This window comes from Anas acuta, chromosome Z (genome assembly GCF_963932015.1).
Source record: "Anas acuta chromosome Z, bAnaAcu1.1, whole genome shotgun sequence".
NCBI classification, from domain to species: domain Eukaryota; kingdom Metazoa; phylum Chordata; class Aves; order Anseriformes; family Anatidae; genus Anas; species Anas acuta.
This window is the reverse complement of record NC_089017.1, coordinates 21,646,116-21,663,435: the sequence shown is the minus strand read 5'-3', so window position 1 is coordinate 21,663,435 and position 17,320 is coordinate 21,646,116. Positions and strand designations below refer to the sequence as shown.

Genomic DNA, 17,320 nt, shown 5'->3' with positions numbered 1-17,320 from the left:
AGCCCTAGAAAAGAAGAGAGATTTTGTTTCTTAATAATCCCACAACAAGATGCCTGTGTTCTTTACAAACAGCTGTAAACTTCATTATGGAGACGCTATTTTTTTTTTTTTTTTTGAATTTTTGCCCTAAGGGTCTGTTTCTTGATCCAGAGTGTCCCCAGAGCTGACCTCCCACAAAGGCAAGGTGACGGAGGGAGCGCTCGCTGGCTGAACCTGCAGTGCCCTGCAGTAGCAGCATGCAGGTACAATGAGCTCCCCACTGCCATCCCGTAACTGCTGTATCCGCCTGAGCAAGAGCGATGGCACGCCACTGCTCGTGCTAGGCATGTAATTAGCGGTGGCTTAACGTCAGGGTGGCTTTCCACTGGAATTTCCAGCTCTCAGACGCATGACTTGCCTCCGGAACGCCTCACGCCGACTTCCAAAATCTACACCGGCATCTGCCAGAACACCTAGCTCACTTAAAGCTTAATACACTGCTGAAAGCGAGACTTGTGCTTGCATTTACTCCTCTGCCCAGTTGAGATACGTTCTGCAGAGATTCTTCGTAAAAAAAAAAAAAAAAAATCCCCTAGGACTGCATTTATTTTGTGACAACACGAGCGATTCTGAAGATTTTATTTCACAAGCCGTAACCCAAAATCGCCACACTCTCTCCATACACACACAAACATGAACTCCCCGCCCCCCCCCAAGCCCCTCTCCTCAGCCCGTGCCCGGTGGCGGCCGTTGCGCTGCGCGGCCCCGCCATGAGGCGGCGGTGGGGGCGGCGCCGCGGCCGTCCCGTGATGGCGGAGGCGGGGCGGCGGCAGGGGCAGGGGCAGGCGGCGGTGGTGGTGGTGGCCCGGCGCGGGGAGGGCCCCGCAGTGGCATGGTCAGAGCCATGGGGCTGGCAGGGGTGCTCCTGGGGCTGCTCCTCGTGCCCGCCGTGCTGCTGAGCATCGGCCGCGGCGACCCGCCGCCGGAGCCCGAGCCCAAGCCCGAGGTGGAGCTGGAGCTGGAGCTGGGGCTGGACGAGGGGCCGCTGACCGCCGCCGCCGGCGCCGCCGAGGACTCGCTGTGGCCGCTGCCGCAGTCGCTCCGCACGTCCCGGCGGCAGCTGCAGCTCTCCCCCGACCGCTTCCAGCTGGTGCACGGCGCCGGCTCCTCGGCCGGGCCGGGCTGCGGGATCCTGCAGGATGCCTTCCGCAGGTCAGCGGCGGCCGGGAGGGGACCGCGTGGGGGGGGAGGGGGGAGGTCCGGGGGGTGCGGGCGGCCGCCTGAGGGTGTCTGTGTCCGCAGGTACTACGAGTACATCTTCGGGCAGTCCCGCTGGCGGAGCCCCGGCCGGCTGTGGCCGTCGCTGCGGCGGGAGCTGTTGCAGCTGCAGGTGGTGATCACGGCCCCGGAGCCCGGCTGTGACAGCTACCCGCGCCTGGCGTCCAGCGAGGCCTGTGAGTACCCCGCCGGCAGCCGGCTCCCACGCGGCGCCGTGTGCTGGGCTGCAGCCCCCACCCAGCTGTCAGCTTGCTTAGGATTTACAGTCTGTGACATCCGCGGTGTGGTTGGTGTTTAACACGTTTACCTGCTAGTAACCGAGCAGTCAGAGGTGCTGTGCTGTATCCAGTTACGTGGGGTGAGATCTGCACATAGTCCAGGGGTGTGGGATGAAGGCTGGCTTTGCTCATTCATCTGCTCACCTTTCACATAGCTAAACCTGAGCTGTGCTGGCTCACCTACCTGTTATTTCTCCTTTTCCAAAAAAAAAAATGATAATAGAAAGCATGCAGTCAAACTTCTCGTCATTCATCCTGCAGTGCTATAAATACACTTTCATTCTACTGAGAGCTACAAAACAGGATTAAAAATAAGATGACCATATTACATCTGGCACACAACAATTCTTTAATTCCATGACTCAGGTCCAGATCGGAGAAAAACTCTAAAATCACTACAGAAGTTTCTTAACAGCACAGAATTCAGCACCTTCAATTTATCTGGCTCTGTCTGGAGATAATCTGTAGCAGTCTGGGCAGTTGTTTGGTATCCAGGATACAGATTCCTAGGAAAAGATCCTTTTAATCTTAAGCCATACATTAACAGCAGGACTAATTCTACCTGACTTGTGAAAGAATGTGTTGATTTTAAATGCACTTAGCCCCTTCTGTACACATAGCCAAGTAGTGTAATTTTGCTGTGCAAATTTTTCACACGTTTCAATGCAAACAGGATAGAGCAGCAAAACTGCTAATGCTTTAGAGTTCTTCTGCCATGGTCAGGTTATTACATTGCTTTACTATTTGGTGGACTTTGAACTGCTTTCTGAACTTGAGTTCTGAACCAAAGCTGATTCTTCTTTTCTAAAAGGGAATTACTCAGTTGCTGGATGGAGCAGTTCGGTTCATTTCCTTAGCGGACACAGTATGGATTAGTCAGTGGCTATCCCATAGCAAGAGTATCGTATACCTAACCAACGTACAGGTTATCTGCCTTTCTCCCTGCTGGCTTTCCTCTTTGTGTAAAAGGTTCCATACAGACTTACAAAACTTGTTGTTCTGCATTCATTTAAGACACACATTCAGAAAAAAACGTCTCAAAAGCAAATCCCTGACTAGGCTACAGATTACCAAAAAAAAAAAAAAAAGAGAGAGAGAGAGATTGCTGTCATCTTCTAAGTTCTGTTTCTTACCTAGAACTTCCAATGTACACAGAATTGTCTGTGTTTAGGTTAAAATTGAAGTCTGGGATATTTTCTTCATGTCCCTGAATTACTTTTCTCTGGTAGTTTAGTCAAAAGTTTGAACCATGTAATTTGTAACCAACCCCTCCTTCAGACTGAGGCAGTTGTAACAATCTACCCCTCTAATACTTGTTTATTTACCAGAATTTGTAGAACCATCTTACATGGAAAAATGAAACGACTTGTTTTTTTCCCCCAGTACTTTGTGGACAGTAACACTTCCTCAAACACAAGGTGGGATTGTTATGAATCTTTTCAGATAGTATTCTTCATTTTGCTTACCTTACTTCGTCTTACTGATACCCTACACATGCTCATTAGATGTTTGGTATTTTTGTTCCTTTTTAATGAGATCTTTATGATAAGCACCAAGCAATATTACTTGACAAACCATACCTCTAAAAAAATATGTAAGCATGACATATCTAAAGTGAATATAAAAGGAGAAGTAAAGTTCTGTGGTTAGGTCCAACTTAGTTACCTAACCCTCACTGCCTCCACATTAAATGCAAAAACATCAACTGAGCTAAACTATTCTGGAATTCAGGCCCATGTGCGACACTGAACATTCCCATTATTAAAACTGTTTTTTTTTTTTTTGGCATCTTACTGGTTAACTGCTGTTTCAGACTAGTAACTTACTCAGTTTTGGGAGCCCATAAATGAAAAATAGCTGCACAGTATCACCATTAAAAACAGAAATAGCATTTATTAGAATTAAAAAAAAAATCTGCAAAAAAAAAAGGCAAACCTGAAGAATCACTTAACTCCTGTTAATATTGTCCTATCAATTCATGCTTTCTTGAGGAATATTTTTTTTTCTTCTCTTTAGATTATTTGACTATAGCTGAGTCTGTGGCTGTACTGAAAGCAGATGAGGTATGGGGTGCTTTAAGAGGTAAGTCTTTCCATAGGTACTTTCCATATAGAGCTGTTTGTTCTGAGGTTATATCGACTGCATGGCAGAGTAGGAATCAGCTGACCACTAAGATCTGCCCTCGTTCAGAGTTTTATGGGAAGTAAACTTGGTCAGGGATCCCAGAAGGGTACAAAGGTGTGCATTGAACACCTCAGTCTGTATGTTCAGCATCTCAGATCCAGTGGCACACCGTAGTTCCACTCTTGCTGTGTCTGAAATCATCCAAGCCAACCAGATTCTGGGTGCCTAAAACCTCTTTGATCTACAGTGTGAACAAATTATTCTCTGACTGCATCTAATAGTTGAACATGCAGAACACATCACCAAAAAGACCATGACACTGAAGTCTTGGTCTGCTGTACTTAATATATGAATTATATTTTTTTTTCATGCTGAATTAGGAAGTTCACCTGTTCCAGAAATGACAGGAATATATGCATGCTAACACCAGACATTGCTACCTTGCTCTCAGTAGCTTCTGTTCCATTCAAGGATTAATTTGGTACAGCTGAACTGTAATGATAATATTCAATACTTGTGTATAATGGAGAGTTTGAACAGTGCTCTCTTCCTTACATGGTTAAGCTTACTTCCTTAAATGTGCTTGAGCAACTAAGGAAAATGTGATAACAAGAAAGAAACTGTCACAAGGCATTCTTTCAAACTATGTGCATGCCTGGAAATAGTTTTGATCCTGTTTTTAACTGAAGTTTTAAGGACAAGTACTGTGTTATACTCCAGATCTCTTTCTTGGATTTTTCCAGGTTTGGAAACCTTCAGTCAGATGGTTCATGAAGATGATTATGGAAGTGTAAGTTATAGCTATTAACTAAAGCCACAGTTCTGATGAGACAGCCACATTCTATATTAGGTGCTTTTCTAGAAACAGCAGCTCTACGAGTTTCATTAACTATTTTCTCAGAAAATAATGTTTGTGTGTTAACAAATTGAGAAGTATTTCCTGTTTGTAGTGATGAACATAAAATGAGAACTCTAATTCTTAAATCTCATTCTCCTAGTTTCTTGTCAACGAATCTTTTATCTACGACTTCCCAAGATTTGCTCATAGAGGAATCTTACTTGACACGTCAAGGCACTATTTGCCATTGAAATCCATTCTCACAAACCTGGTAAGTGGACGGTCATGTATCATTAATAAGGAAGGCTTTTTGTTGTTGTATATTGTCCCCTGAAGTAGATAGCATTCGTGTTGAAACGAAAAGAGAACCCACCTGACTTCTAAAAGAACAGAGTGAAATTCTCTAAGTGGAGATCAGAGCCTACAGCCAGAGCATACACTGGTGATGAATTGAGTGTGAAGTTGCCATGTAAATCTGTAAAGAAAGCTGGGATTTGTGCACCACGGGTTTTCAGTATTTTCTGTTGTTTACACCAACTCATGCTTGTATATTTCAAGGTCTAATTTGAGTGTCAGTGGTTGCAGGAAAGCTACAGGCTTTTCAGTAGCCACATAGTTCATTCTTGTGTTGCTAAGAGCAATTCAGTAATGAAATACAAAGGGAGGTTCATTGGGAGCTACTGATTTCTTTCACTGCTTTCCCTCAAAAAGGAGTAAACTTTCTTCAAAGAGCATGAGCCCAGTGAGAAACGTATACTCCCACCTTGATGGGAAGGTGTAATTTGTCTAATTACAGCACCCAAACCTGTGGGTTTTCTTATTTCATACTGTTCTTTTCCCCTGTTTAAAAAAAAAAAAAAACAAAAAAAAAAAACAAACTTGAAGCAGGGCTTACTTCGTTGAAGTGGGGGAGCCTTTGAATGAAGGAACATGCAGTTTCCTGTCTTATCTCTGTCTTCTTTTCCAAGAGACATTTTTCTTAGATATTTCCCTCCATGTTCCAGAACTTTGCAGGGCAGACTTGTGATGGGCAGGAAGAGAGCACAGGTAAAACCAGCCTTTATTTGTGAGGTCATCCTTGAGCTGTGCTCGGAACTAGCTTTTCTATGAGTATTTACGACTTTTAATTACCTTTAAGGTCAGTCCCTGCTTGGCTACTAGCGTTTGTGCAGCTAGTTGTTTAAAACTGATAATGCTTATCCTACTCAAGTAGTTCCTGTGTCAATATTTGTTGTCAATATTTGTTGACTTTTCTAAAAGGGTAGATGTATGTCCAAAGTGTAACTTGACTTCTGAGACTTGTATTTCTAACCATCATTGTATTTTCATAACTGTTGCTCTTTTATTTTCTTTCCTTAAATTATCTCTGTGGCCCAACTACTTCACCAGACCTATGTTTCATGCCATTTTACTGGCTTATGAAAAAGTGTGCCTGCTTGAATCCGGGCTAACCTAATAAAAAGCAGCAGTAATCCCTTCACTGACATGTGGTAATCAGATGATTAAGACAGCAGTTTAAGTACATTTCCTGTTTGTGTCTTGTTAATGTACTGTATCTCCAGGAACGACATCGTCCTTGAGAAAGGAAAGATTGTGGGGAGGGTCAGGAAGTATAATTTTTATGTGGAAATATGGTAGTTGGTAGAAATGCATGAAGGCGAGCAATAATTAAAACTATTGCTCTCTGATAAAACCGATGAAGTAATTTTGGAAAATGGACAAAGTATGAATCTTTGGATTTGGCAGCAGTTTGCTGAGGAGATTTTTGTTGCTTCTGAAAAGACAGGCTGGATAAAAAAAGGGGAAAAAATCTAATTGTGGTGAGAGATTGGGAGCAACTGTGTTGCAACTACTTGGAGCAGAAGAATGCAGAGGACGCATTCCTTCCATTCCAAGCACACAACACTTAGATTAACTGTGAGAAACTTCTATAACTCCTGATACCTTTGTAACTGTCCACTGGAGTCATGATTCTATAATAAAAGTGTTTGTTTATCTTTATATTTTACATTGTACATTATCAATACTGACACTGTATTGACAGAAAAATGCATAGTTTGTCTTGCCTGCACTTGAAATGGATACTGGAAGGGTTACTAGGAAGTAAGGATGTACTCAGTGGTGGGAATCTCTCTCATGCTGTTTACTTTTCAAGTCCAAAGTATCTAGGTAGAAAAGCATAAGCTTTCCTGTAAGGTGAAATAGCTGATTTTGTGTAGAGAATCATGCAAACGTGTTGTGAAGTGGAAAAATTATTAAGAATTTATAGCAGTTCCTCTTCTACCAACCAGTGTAGCATGATCAGATGAAGTGCTCATGGACTCTGCAGTGTAGTACTGAAGAGAATAGATGATGGAGGAAAGGAGAAGGTTATAAACAGGTTGGTGTGTTCTAGTGTATGATTCTACAGTTCAGTGAAAAATAGTATGCTTTTCCTTCATTTTAGTTGTTGCTTTAGTCATGCAGGATGTAATAGGAGAAGACCACCTTCTTTTGCCTAATTTATTTGTGAGACTGAAGTGCTTAACTGGGCTGTACTGCATTGTTCGTTACAGGATGCCATGGCTTTCAACAAGTTCAATGTCCTCCACTGGCATATAGTTGATGATCAGTCATTTCCTTACCAGAGTATGTATTTTCCTGAGCTAAGTAACAAGGTGAGTAAACATTTTTTGAGCAGGGATGAACGCGCAGGAATGAATATGTGCCAGGTATTTCTGGCACATCTTTTGTGAAAATAAAATACAAAAGCGAGAGCCTGTGAATGGTTGAATACACCAGCCTAGGCTGATTGTAAAACAGTACGAGAGATTCCAAAAATCTGTATGCTTGTAACCACTGTAATAGTACTTTTGCTCTTTCAGAGATCCAGTTAACTTTACAAGACATTCTGCTTCTATAAGATTCAAAAGTGAAAGGATGTTTTCTAAAAAATACAGGGTGATGTATGTCTCTACTCCCTGACTCACAGCAGCTTTTGCTAATTAATGAAAGCCATCAAGAGGTTCTCGCTCAGTAGCAGCCAAATCAAGTATGCTGAAGCAGACTGAGCTAATGCACAAGATTTGTGATTGTTTTAAAATGCTTGATAGACTCTGACCTTCATATGAAAATTACACGGGCAGTGCTTAGAGCAGATGTCAATGAAGAACTTCAAAATTCAGAAATTGTAGATGTTGGTTGGTGCAGTCAGATCAGTTTTCCTGGGAATGGCTGTGGAGTTCTGTCCTATTCCCTATTCCCCAGTAACTACTGGGAAGAGTGATGTCCTTTGCCAGAATAATCTTCTTTCGAAAGGCATGCTTACCATTAGCTTTTTCTGAGTCACTCTGCTGTGGAAACCGTTCTGGATAAATGGAAGCTTAAGGCACAATCAATCATGAGGAGTCACAATGCTTTTCTTAAGCAGTTTTGCTGTTTGACAAGTGTGTGTTTTACCAAACTGTAGAAATGTGCGACACTCGTGACATTTGTTGGCTGTGTAGAAGTGGAATAATACTCAAATACAGCATCACAAAACAAACACACCCTGATGCTAAATTAGACAATGTATCAAAATAGACAAGTAGAGGTATCGGAAGAAAACACCATTCTTTCTGACTCAGCAGAACTTTTCCATTGGTCTTGCACTTCAAGGAACAAGGGCCCTCTGTTTCAGAGTCAGTGATGCAGAAATGGAGGACAAATCTAACTTGCTTCTCTGCAGAAGAAGTGAAAAACTTATCTTTTAAAAACATGATGGAATAGAATCCAATTTTGTTACGTTCCTCAGTAACTGAACCTGAGAAAAAAGAAGAGTCTCCTCAGGAGATTTATCTTAGGGTGAAAATGTGGTTCGTATTTCTCACTAGTCAGCCAAAAAAGTTCTGTCAGTGCAGTTGCACATGTGATAACCTAGAAAAGGCCAACTTGTAAAAATACTCTGCAGTCTAAAAAAAATAACACTTTAATCCCAATTTTGTGAGCTGCTGGTATAACATTTTGTAAACTTTCTCAAACTATGAACACTTCACAGGGAGCTTACTCCTATAACCACATCTATACTCCTACTGACGTCCGTCTGGTGATTGAGTACGCCCGGTTAAGAGGCATTAGAGTTATCCCAGAGTTTGATACCCCAGGACACACGCAGTCTTGGGGAAAAGGTATGTCCAAGAAAGTACTAATAGTTAAAAGATTATGATAAGTAAAGTGTAGCATAATATTCCTGTATTAAAGCAAATAGACTTATTGAAAACAGCCTTTGAAGTATTTTTGAAAGGCCATTGGTATGAGATAAGCAAGGGGAAGAATCAATAATGATTAGGACCTTTACATTTTAGAGGAACTGAAGTGCATAGAGGAAGCTGGAACCGAGCAGTCATTTCCTGTGCTGGATGCGTGTGCAAAGGCACAAGTATATTTTGCCTGCCTTGGACTTCATATTGATATTATCACCCCATCCAGTCCTCTTGAGGTTACAGTAGTAGGGCAGTGGCTAGAAATAGTGAGCTTCTGTCTCTGGGGTAGAGATTTATTTTTTGATAAGGTTCTTTCAACATGGTTGATGCTTCTGTCTGTCAGTAAAGTGATACTCTGCCGGTGTACAAAATACAGAGAACCTGGATGCTTTTAGTTCACTCCGTCTTCTGCATTTCATAGTCATGTTCTTGGTTGTGATGCTTGAACCCTGAGTGATGGCGTTTGCATGTGCTCAGGGACCGGGGAACCTTGTATTTTAATTCAAGATGTACTGACTGTGATTTCGCTGCAATTAGGCGAAGATGTTTTTGGCCAAACTGGGAATAGTATGGATTTTCTAGTCCATCTTAGCTCTAGCTTTAGCAACAAGATGTCTTGTATTCATCCTGTGGGAAGCATGACCAGAACATTGGAAATGCTTCAGGCTGTCTTACTAACATTAAATGAGAGAGAAAGGAACAACACAAAAGCTGAATTGGTAAACATTCTTTCTCAATCTTTCATCTTATACAATCCTTATTGTTATGATGTATTAACAAAAGCCAGTGGCACGTCTGGAGATACATAGGTTGGTCTACGTTCATACTAAAAGAGGAAGGTTCAGCTCTCATGCTGGTCGCAGTAGCTTCATGGATGACAGCTGTTTTAACGTGAGAACTGTAGCTATGCTTTGCCTGCTTCTAAATTCAAGATGCTGGAGAGAGGCTTGAAGGCATGAATGGAGGGTAGGTGAAGCAATGTACTAGCAGGGCCCTGTTTGGATGAACATACATGGAATAGAAAACATGCAGCTGGAAGGTGTTGCTGCTACAGTCATGATAAACAGAGTAAACTGAGCTTAGGAATCTCTAGCCTACATATAAAAACTTTATGCTGTTTTGCTCTTCTAGTTCATGTTACTTCAGGTGGCTTGACTCAAGGAGGTTTTTGTTTTGTTGACTATAATGTTATTATTTCTAAATTTTGTTTTGTTTTTATATAGCCTTCCTTTTTGTAGTAAAATCAACTTCCTAGCACACTGGGAAAAACTCCTACCTCAAGCCAAACAAGTCCCACCTACTTAGGTGCTAACAAAACAGAGTACTAAAAAGAGAACAGAGACACGCTCATTATATTTGGCTTCTTTTGTAAATCTGTTAAAGCTTACCTGTTCAAGTAGTTGTCCAGAAGCTGCTTTCCAGGACATGTTCTATAAATTTATGCTTTCAAATCAGAAGTCTAAAAGCCAGAAACATAACTTCCAGTTAGAGGGTTGCTCAATCTTGGGCAAAACTGTTGTATTTTAACTTGCCTCTTTTTCATGGTACATGGAATAGATGAGCACTTTAGTCATGAATATTAACCTTTGTAATAGGGTAAACTACATCCTGCTAGCAGAGGTAGCACACCAGCATGGAACTGAATATTCTCTATTAATTGTTTTTGTTAGGTCAAAAAGATCTTCTCACCCCTTGTTACAATGGAGAACAGCCAAGTGGGTCCTTTGGACCTATAAATCCCATTTGGAATTCAACTTATGACTTCATGAATAAATTCTTCAAAGAAATCAGCAGTGTATTTCCTGATGACTACATTCACCTAGGAGGAGATGAAGTGAGCTTCGATTGTTGGTATGGTCACGGTTCAAAGAGCAAATAGCTAGTGTCTCTTGAACTTGCCTAAATCCGTGGCACTCAGTTGTGTGAGATGGTTTTTCACTGCTTATCCCAAAGATATTCACCATTCCTACTTTTGTAAAAATTTTCAGGCAGAGCATTTGTGATCTTCAACAAGCAAGTGCTGTAGGAGTTAGAGTTGTGTAGAATTTTATTTTGACCAGTAGTTTCACAAATGTTCAGCTATTAAAAATGATTTCTTTAAGGAAACAAGCCATGCAGAAGGGAGAACAATTATGGGAGAAAAGTACTATAGGAGATAATTAACATTTAAGTGCTTTGTGTTAAAGGAAAAGCAGTCCTTTCTGTTGAGTTCTGTCTTCCAGAAGATCTGTTAACATTAAGAATTAGAACACTGACTCTTGAGTGCTTGTATTACAAGTATGGCATGTATTAATACAGTTCTTCAAGTTGCAGATTTTTACTGTTTTGGGAGTCTTTCTGATCAGGAAATGAATAATACAGAATTCGGAGATGATCTCATTAGTATTCAGATTGATCTAGTTAATACTGTGTTTTTTCTTGAAGCATCAAATCTGAACGCTCAGGACTTGTTGTTTTTTTTTTTTAATATAGATAAATTCTGGCAAATTTCATATCACAACATGTTACATTGCTTTAGGGGAGTTTTCTCAAGCTTCATTCTTGATGTCATTCCCACAGATCTCCTGGTACTGCTAAACTCCCAGTCTGCTCAGTTTCTAGACCTGCTAGCAATCTTACCACAAAACCACTGAGAAACCAGGAACCCCAGAGATTTTAGGAACTTCAGGCAGTCTGCCAAAGGCTGCTTCAAAGCAGTGACTTCAGCATCATTCCCAGAGAATGAAGACTGTTGGCTTTCTTTCAAATCAGGATGAAATTTGGTTCCAAAACACCTAAGTCATCCTACTGCTTCTGCTCTCTTAGACATGCCATAGCCTGGAATCCACAAGGAATCAGCTAGTGTACTGTACATAGGTGAAACTAGTTGGGAAATCAGGTTTAAAACAAACAAACAAAGTTATTCTTCTTTTATAACTTGTTTTATTGTTACTGTTTAAGGAAATCTAACCCTGAGGTGAAAGATTTCATGAAGGAGCAAGGTTTCGGCATTGACTATGCTAAACTGGAATCGTACTACATTCAGAAGTACGTTTTTTGCTTTTATTTCCTACCCAGCTTATCACAGCCTCTATCTGAGGGGAGTGTTGGGGTGCAGATACAGAAGCTATTTTAGACTGTATAGCATTCAAAAATTCCCATGTATGGGGTAGTGCCTACTCACTTTCCAATTTATGTGCTGAATATAAAGTTTACAGCTTTAAAATGTGCAACACAAGGATATGTATGCTAGTTCCAAGCACGGTCTGAATCTGTTGAGTACCTTAAGCTAGGTATCTTGAAATGTCAGTATAAAAGGTGGGGAGGGAAAGTCCTAAGGCTTTTGTGGCCATTTATTTCACTTGTTTGTAAATAATACAGATTTTAGCACCTTTATGAGCTACTGGTAGTTCTGTACCTTAGTTTGTGTTACTGCACGTGCATATCCTTATACATGTGCCCTTCTAGACAGCACTGAAAGCCAAAACTAGAAAAAAAAACTTTTGTTTCTTTACACAGCATTGGAAAGGCCTGATGTGCATTGGAGTAGGAAATATTGCTATGTTGTATGTCTGTACTTGAGCTACTTGATGTTCATAAACATCATCTTATTCTCAAATTCTAGGATTTTGGATATTGTTTCCTCTTATAACAAAGGATATATGGTCTGGCAAGAAGTGTTCGATAACAAAGCACAGGTAAGATTGGGAAGTAAGTAATGTGCTTTAGCATAACTACACAGTATTGTGGGAGGCTTCCAAAATAGAATATTAAGTAATTTTGGTTGTGTCTTTTAAGAATTAAAAGCAAATCTGCTGACCTCAGCAGTACGGGCAAAATAGGTGAAACAGGAACACCAGCCCTGCAGCACGTTCTTGAAGTGAAGGCAGATAATATAATGATGTAGAGCATCAGAGAAAAAGCAGGAAAGTTTCTATTCTTTTTTATGTACTCTTAAGTTTTCTGACATAACAGTCCACCTAGACTAGAAACACTTGGTGCTCAGCTTTTAGGAGCTGGTCAGGTGGCTGGCGCACGTAGGACCCATCTCAGAGTATTAACTGTGTATAAACTAAGCTTCTAGCGTGAACTCTGTTTAAAACTAACAATCAAATAGTCAGCTTTAGGTTTTCTATGCAATAAAACAACCAAAGGCAGCTTCCAAAATACTCCTCTTCAAACTAGAATGTCACACCCCAAGTTTGGAAATCCATTATCCTTTTCCTGATTACAGCAGTTAGGATTGTATTTCATGTAAATTTCCTTTTTTATTTTTCCCTTTTAGCTGAAACCAGATACTGTAGTCGAAGTGTGGATGGCAAATAACTACGCTAATGAACTAAGCAGTGTCACTCAAGCAGGGTTCACTGCTATCCTGGCAGCTCCCTGGTATTTGGATTACATTAGTTATGGACAAGACTGGAAGAAATACTACAGCGTTGAACCACACAACTTCCCTGGTTTGTTATCCTACTTTATTTTTATATGCATGTTTTTTGTGTGAAAGTCTTAGATTCATAATAATTTAAAAATGGGAAGGAAAAGCTGTTTAGCAATGTGTGCAGTTAGTATGATCTGATAATCAAAGAACTTGTTTGCCAGCCAGAGCTCTGCAAAACTCTTACATAAAAATATAAACTTCCTATTTTTCAAATGGAAAAGTATCTGGCACTGGTGCATGTGTGCTGGACTGTATGTACAGATATGTCATGCATTAGGGACAGAATTGTGCAAAATGTCTGCTGGTAGACAGACACTGAATTCAGATTTTGAAGCAACCTTCTACAACGTTAGACTATTCTAGAAAAGGTATGTTCTCTCTCTCTGGCTGAAGCTGATACAAAGATTTTAGGGTTTTCTGTGGGTTTTCTTTTTATATAAGGTATTAGGGAGAACACCTGACTGCTTCAAAAAATGTTCTGTGTGTAATAGAAAGAGCAATTGCCATCATGACTGGAATCCCTGAAGGTCTAGAGTCTCAGGTGTGTCTTCAGAGGCTAAAAGTTAAAATCTTTTCTGCCACAGAAGGGAAACAGGCTTACCAGTCAAATGGGCTAATCCTTATCACATTCAGTAGCAGGACTAGCAAAATGTTAAGTTTGTGCTCAGGATAGATATGTTATACGATAAAATGAACATCAGCTGAGCAGCAGTTCGAGTAGTGAAAAGTGAAATTTCTGATACATGCCCCTCTTCTGCACAAATTTTGTCTTTCTGTTTTGAATTCAGGATCTGAAAAACAGAAAAAGCTCCTAATAGGTGGAGAAGCTTGCTTGTGGGGAGAATTTGTGGATGCAACTAACCTCACACCAAGACTGTGGTATGAACTTCTTTACGTTTAGATTTTAGAAAGCTAGCTACAAGGAGCATGAACTAATCGAGCAGGACTGTATGTTAGTGGTAACAGAGCTCTGTACTGACCTTGAGCAGCTATAAAAAATGGTCCTTCTGGATACAAGACTTGGTATTAAAAACTTTAGTCCATTCTTGGTTGTAGACCGTGTCTCCTCTGAAACTTAATTTATCTTTACAGGCCTCGGGCAAGTGCTGTAGGGGAAAGACTCTGGAGCAGCAGCAACGTGACTGACTTGCAGGATGCCTATAAAAGACTGTCTAATCATCGATGCCGCATGCTCAGGTAAGATTAATAGTTCCAGTAAACCTGGGGTTTTTGTGACTTACAGACAGTGGTGCTGAAGTACAGGCCTAAGTTGCTGGCTCAGAAATGAAGGGAGGAGAGCTATCAGTCTCGTCGATGTAGATATCATCCCATGTGTTTTTTTTTATCTTCAGAGGGGGAAGAACAGATGCAGTAAGACAGGAGTTCAAAGACTTTTGCAAATAACATTCTCAAAACCATTAACCCTCAGCAATGAAATATTAGAACTCATCTTTGTTCCTCTTCCCTCTAAAGAAAAAAACCTGTCCCAAGATTGACTTATTTCAGACAACAAAGGATATTTAAGGGCATACAGGAGGAATACACAGACAGGAGATAAAGTAGACTTTTTTTTTTTAATTACTGGGAAAAAAAAAAAAAACAAACTAGTTACCACAGGCAATCAGATGGAGCTTCTTGCATGAGAGGTGAGCCTGAATGATGTATTCTTTCAGGTATTGCCTTAATGTAGGGACTGAGAGGTAGATAGGGAGGCCCTGTACAATTAAGCTTTATTTATGGGTATGGTAAACCACGTTTGTTTATAACTGATTGTTTTCTGCAGTTCTTTCTCAAAAAGTGCCTAGACGAGTTGTTGGTTTTTTATTGTCAGTGCTGCCTTTTTATATTCATGGCTGTAGAAGTGAGTCAGTTCCAGGTCTGAAGTCCAAGTCCGACTCCACTCTTAAAAGCACACAGCCAGAGAGACATTTAGATTTTCTTAAACGTTGCTGCAAAGTTGGACTGCAGCAAGAACGCAACACGACATTTAGCTTTACAGTAGTTTATGACTAATCATAGAAAATACCAACCATGGGAAACAGGATTTTGAGGTAGAGGCTTTTAAAGGACAAGATGCATGGCAGTACCCAAAAGTCAAGCGCTTTGCTCAGGTTCCTGTAGATATCTCAGCAAGATTATCTGTCACAATCACCAACTTTTAGCTTAAAGTATATGCTAACTTTATAGAGTGACTGAAAGTCTCAATGTAATTTTGACTTCTCAGGTTTATTTCAAGCTGGCTTTAAAGAATGCTATAGGAAAATATTGTTGTGCATGAATTGCATTATCTTCCTCAGTCCTGAGAAAGACAGATATGTTAAGAGGAAATTAACAAACACATGTTAAAAACAAGATTAAAGGGCATTAAAAAACATCCTGTCACTTAACAGGATCTTATATCTCTTGCTGGGGCTCAGGGGGAATGCTGATAAAACTGAACGGTGTGGTGGCTGTGCTACTGGGATAAGGGTTTTACAGTGAACTAAGTCATGATATTCCTAGACCTAGGTTAGTTGTTGCAGCCTCTCCATCCTCTTCCTTAACACTGATACCTGTGCAGTACCTGCAGCAAAGGTAGCCGGTCCAGATGACTGTGGTGAGTTATTCATGTGTAGCATGAGAGATGGGGGACGCAGGGACAAGATAAAGACAGCTCCCTGCACTTGTACATTTCCCTTAAGCTACTTTTAGTCAATTTGCTGGCACATAAACTCATGGTGAACAATTCCTGTTATAAAAAGACTAGCTTTATAAAAGGACCTGTCCTCCTTACAAGTCTTCTTTTGATGTAGGCTTTAAACTAGAGGAACCATCACCTTTTCATTGCTTAAATGAGCACTCCTTGGGTCTGCAGGCACATTGTCTTTCATGTATACTGACCTTCCACAAGGCTTCCTGAGCTTTGTTTGAATTCCAAAGAGCTGATTTTATCAGTTAAAAGAGTTCAGAGTTTACCGACATTTTTGTACATGGCCTAAGTATATACAGACAGTATATGCTGCCATAGACATGGCAGTTCTAGCAGGCTGGGGAGCCTTTCCAAGCAAAGCAGCTCTGGCTCACTGTGTACATCTGGATATCAGGCAGCAAGGAAAAGAGTAGGTAGAAATGTAGTATCTATATCAAAGTCAACGGAAGAATAGTAAATCTTATCTGAATGCAGAGTAAATGCTACTGAAATAGTACTACAAAAGCAGCTACTATTCAGATCTAAACTCAGCTTCCTGTAGTAGGATACAGAAACACAAAATACAGAGGAATAGTGATGGGAGAAGGGAAACAGACATAGACGTCTTTTAACAGAATTTTGACTATCACTACTTTCTTTCTGAAACATCTTTCATAGTATCTTACTAATTTTTTGTATTTGGTGTGTGTGTGTGTCTTTTTTTTAAGTGCATCTGTCTGGCCTTTTATTAAGCTAATCTTAAACTATTTTAATCTTAAGCTATTTTATTACCTTTTATTAAGCTAATCTTCCCACAGTAATAAATTGAATAAAAGGACAGTTACAACTGCATATGAAGGAAATGTTAGGTTGGGAGAAGAGTATGTAAATGTAAACAATTTTTATGTTTTTACATTCATTACTCATCTTCAATAATAGCAATAATTTTTTCAGCATAGCAAAACTCACAGGCCCTGAGTTGAAGCTTTTCAACCCATTTTCTATTATTCTGGTACAACTGACTGAATCAGAGAACTGTACTTAGCTTGATAATTCTGCACAGCCAGCCATCAAACAGGGCCCTTCTGACTCCCTAAGCAGGCCATCTATTTTGTTTACACGAAGCAGATTAAAGCAGACTGCCAGTATCTCTCTTCCTGCCTATATCAGTAGTCCATTATTTGGTTAATCATACATATTCCACTTTGTTTTTTAACAGACGTGGCATAGCAGCTGAACCTCTCTTTGTTGGGTACTGTGCCCATGAAGCAAGAGGGTGATAACTGCTTCAGAGATGTCTGCTCAACAACCTGAAGTGCCTCTGGATTGTGAACATGTGTACACGTGGTTTGATCGGTGAACAAAGACTTAAAATTTTCACTTTTAAGTAAAGTTATTTGGCATTCTTGTTGGAGTAAAAACAATGTGGTTTTTTTTTTTTGTTTGTTTGTTTTTTAATTGGGTATAATGGGATTAGTCCCATATCATGCTTTCATGAGAGGTATTCTTCACTGT

The 17,320-nt window shown here is 40.5% G+C and overlaps 2 protein-coding genes across 3 annotated transcripts in view; both read left to right on the top strand.

Moving 5' to 3' along the window:
• The window catches only part of HMGCR (3-hydroxy-3-methylglutaryl-CoA reductase), a 282,132-nt gene that overhangs the window by 27,935 nt on the left and 236,877 nt on the right, over positions 1-17,320 (top strand). The window lies entirely within an intron of this gene.
• HEXB (hexosaminidase subunit beta) lies at positions 797-17,229 on the top strand. The gene is made up of 14 exons (XM_068667680.1): positions 797-1,191; positions 1,282-1,433; positions 3,552-3,617; positions 4,403-4,449; positions 4,658-4,768; positions 7,053-7,154; positions 8,513-8,642; positions 10,388-10,568; positions 11,658-11,744; positions 12,322-12,394; positions 12,982-13,156; positions 13,926-14,016; positions 14,230-14,334; positions 17,025-17,229. The coding sequence occupies exons 1-14, from the start codon at positions 872-874 to the stop codon at positions 17,083-17,085; spliced, it is 1,701 nt and encodes a 566-aa protein (XP_068523781.1). The 5' UTR covers positions 797-871; the 3' UTR covers positions 17,086-17,229.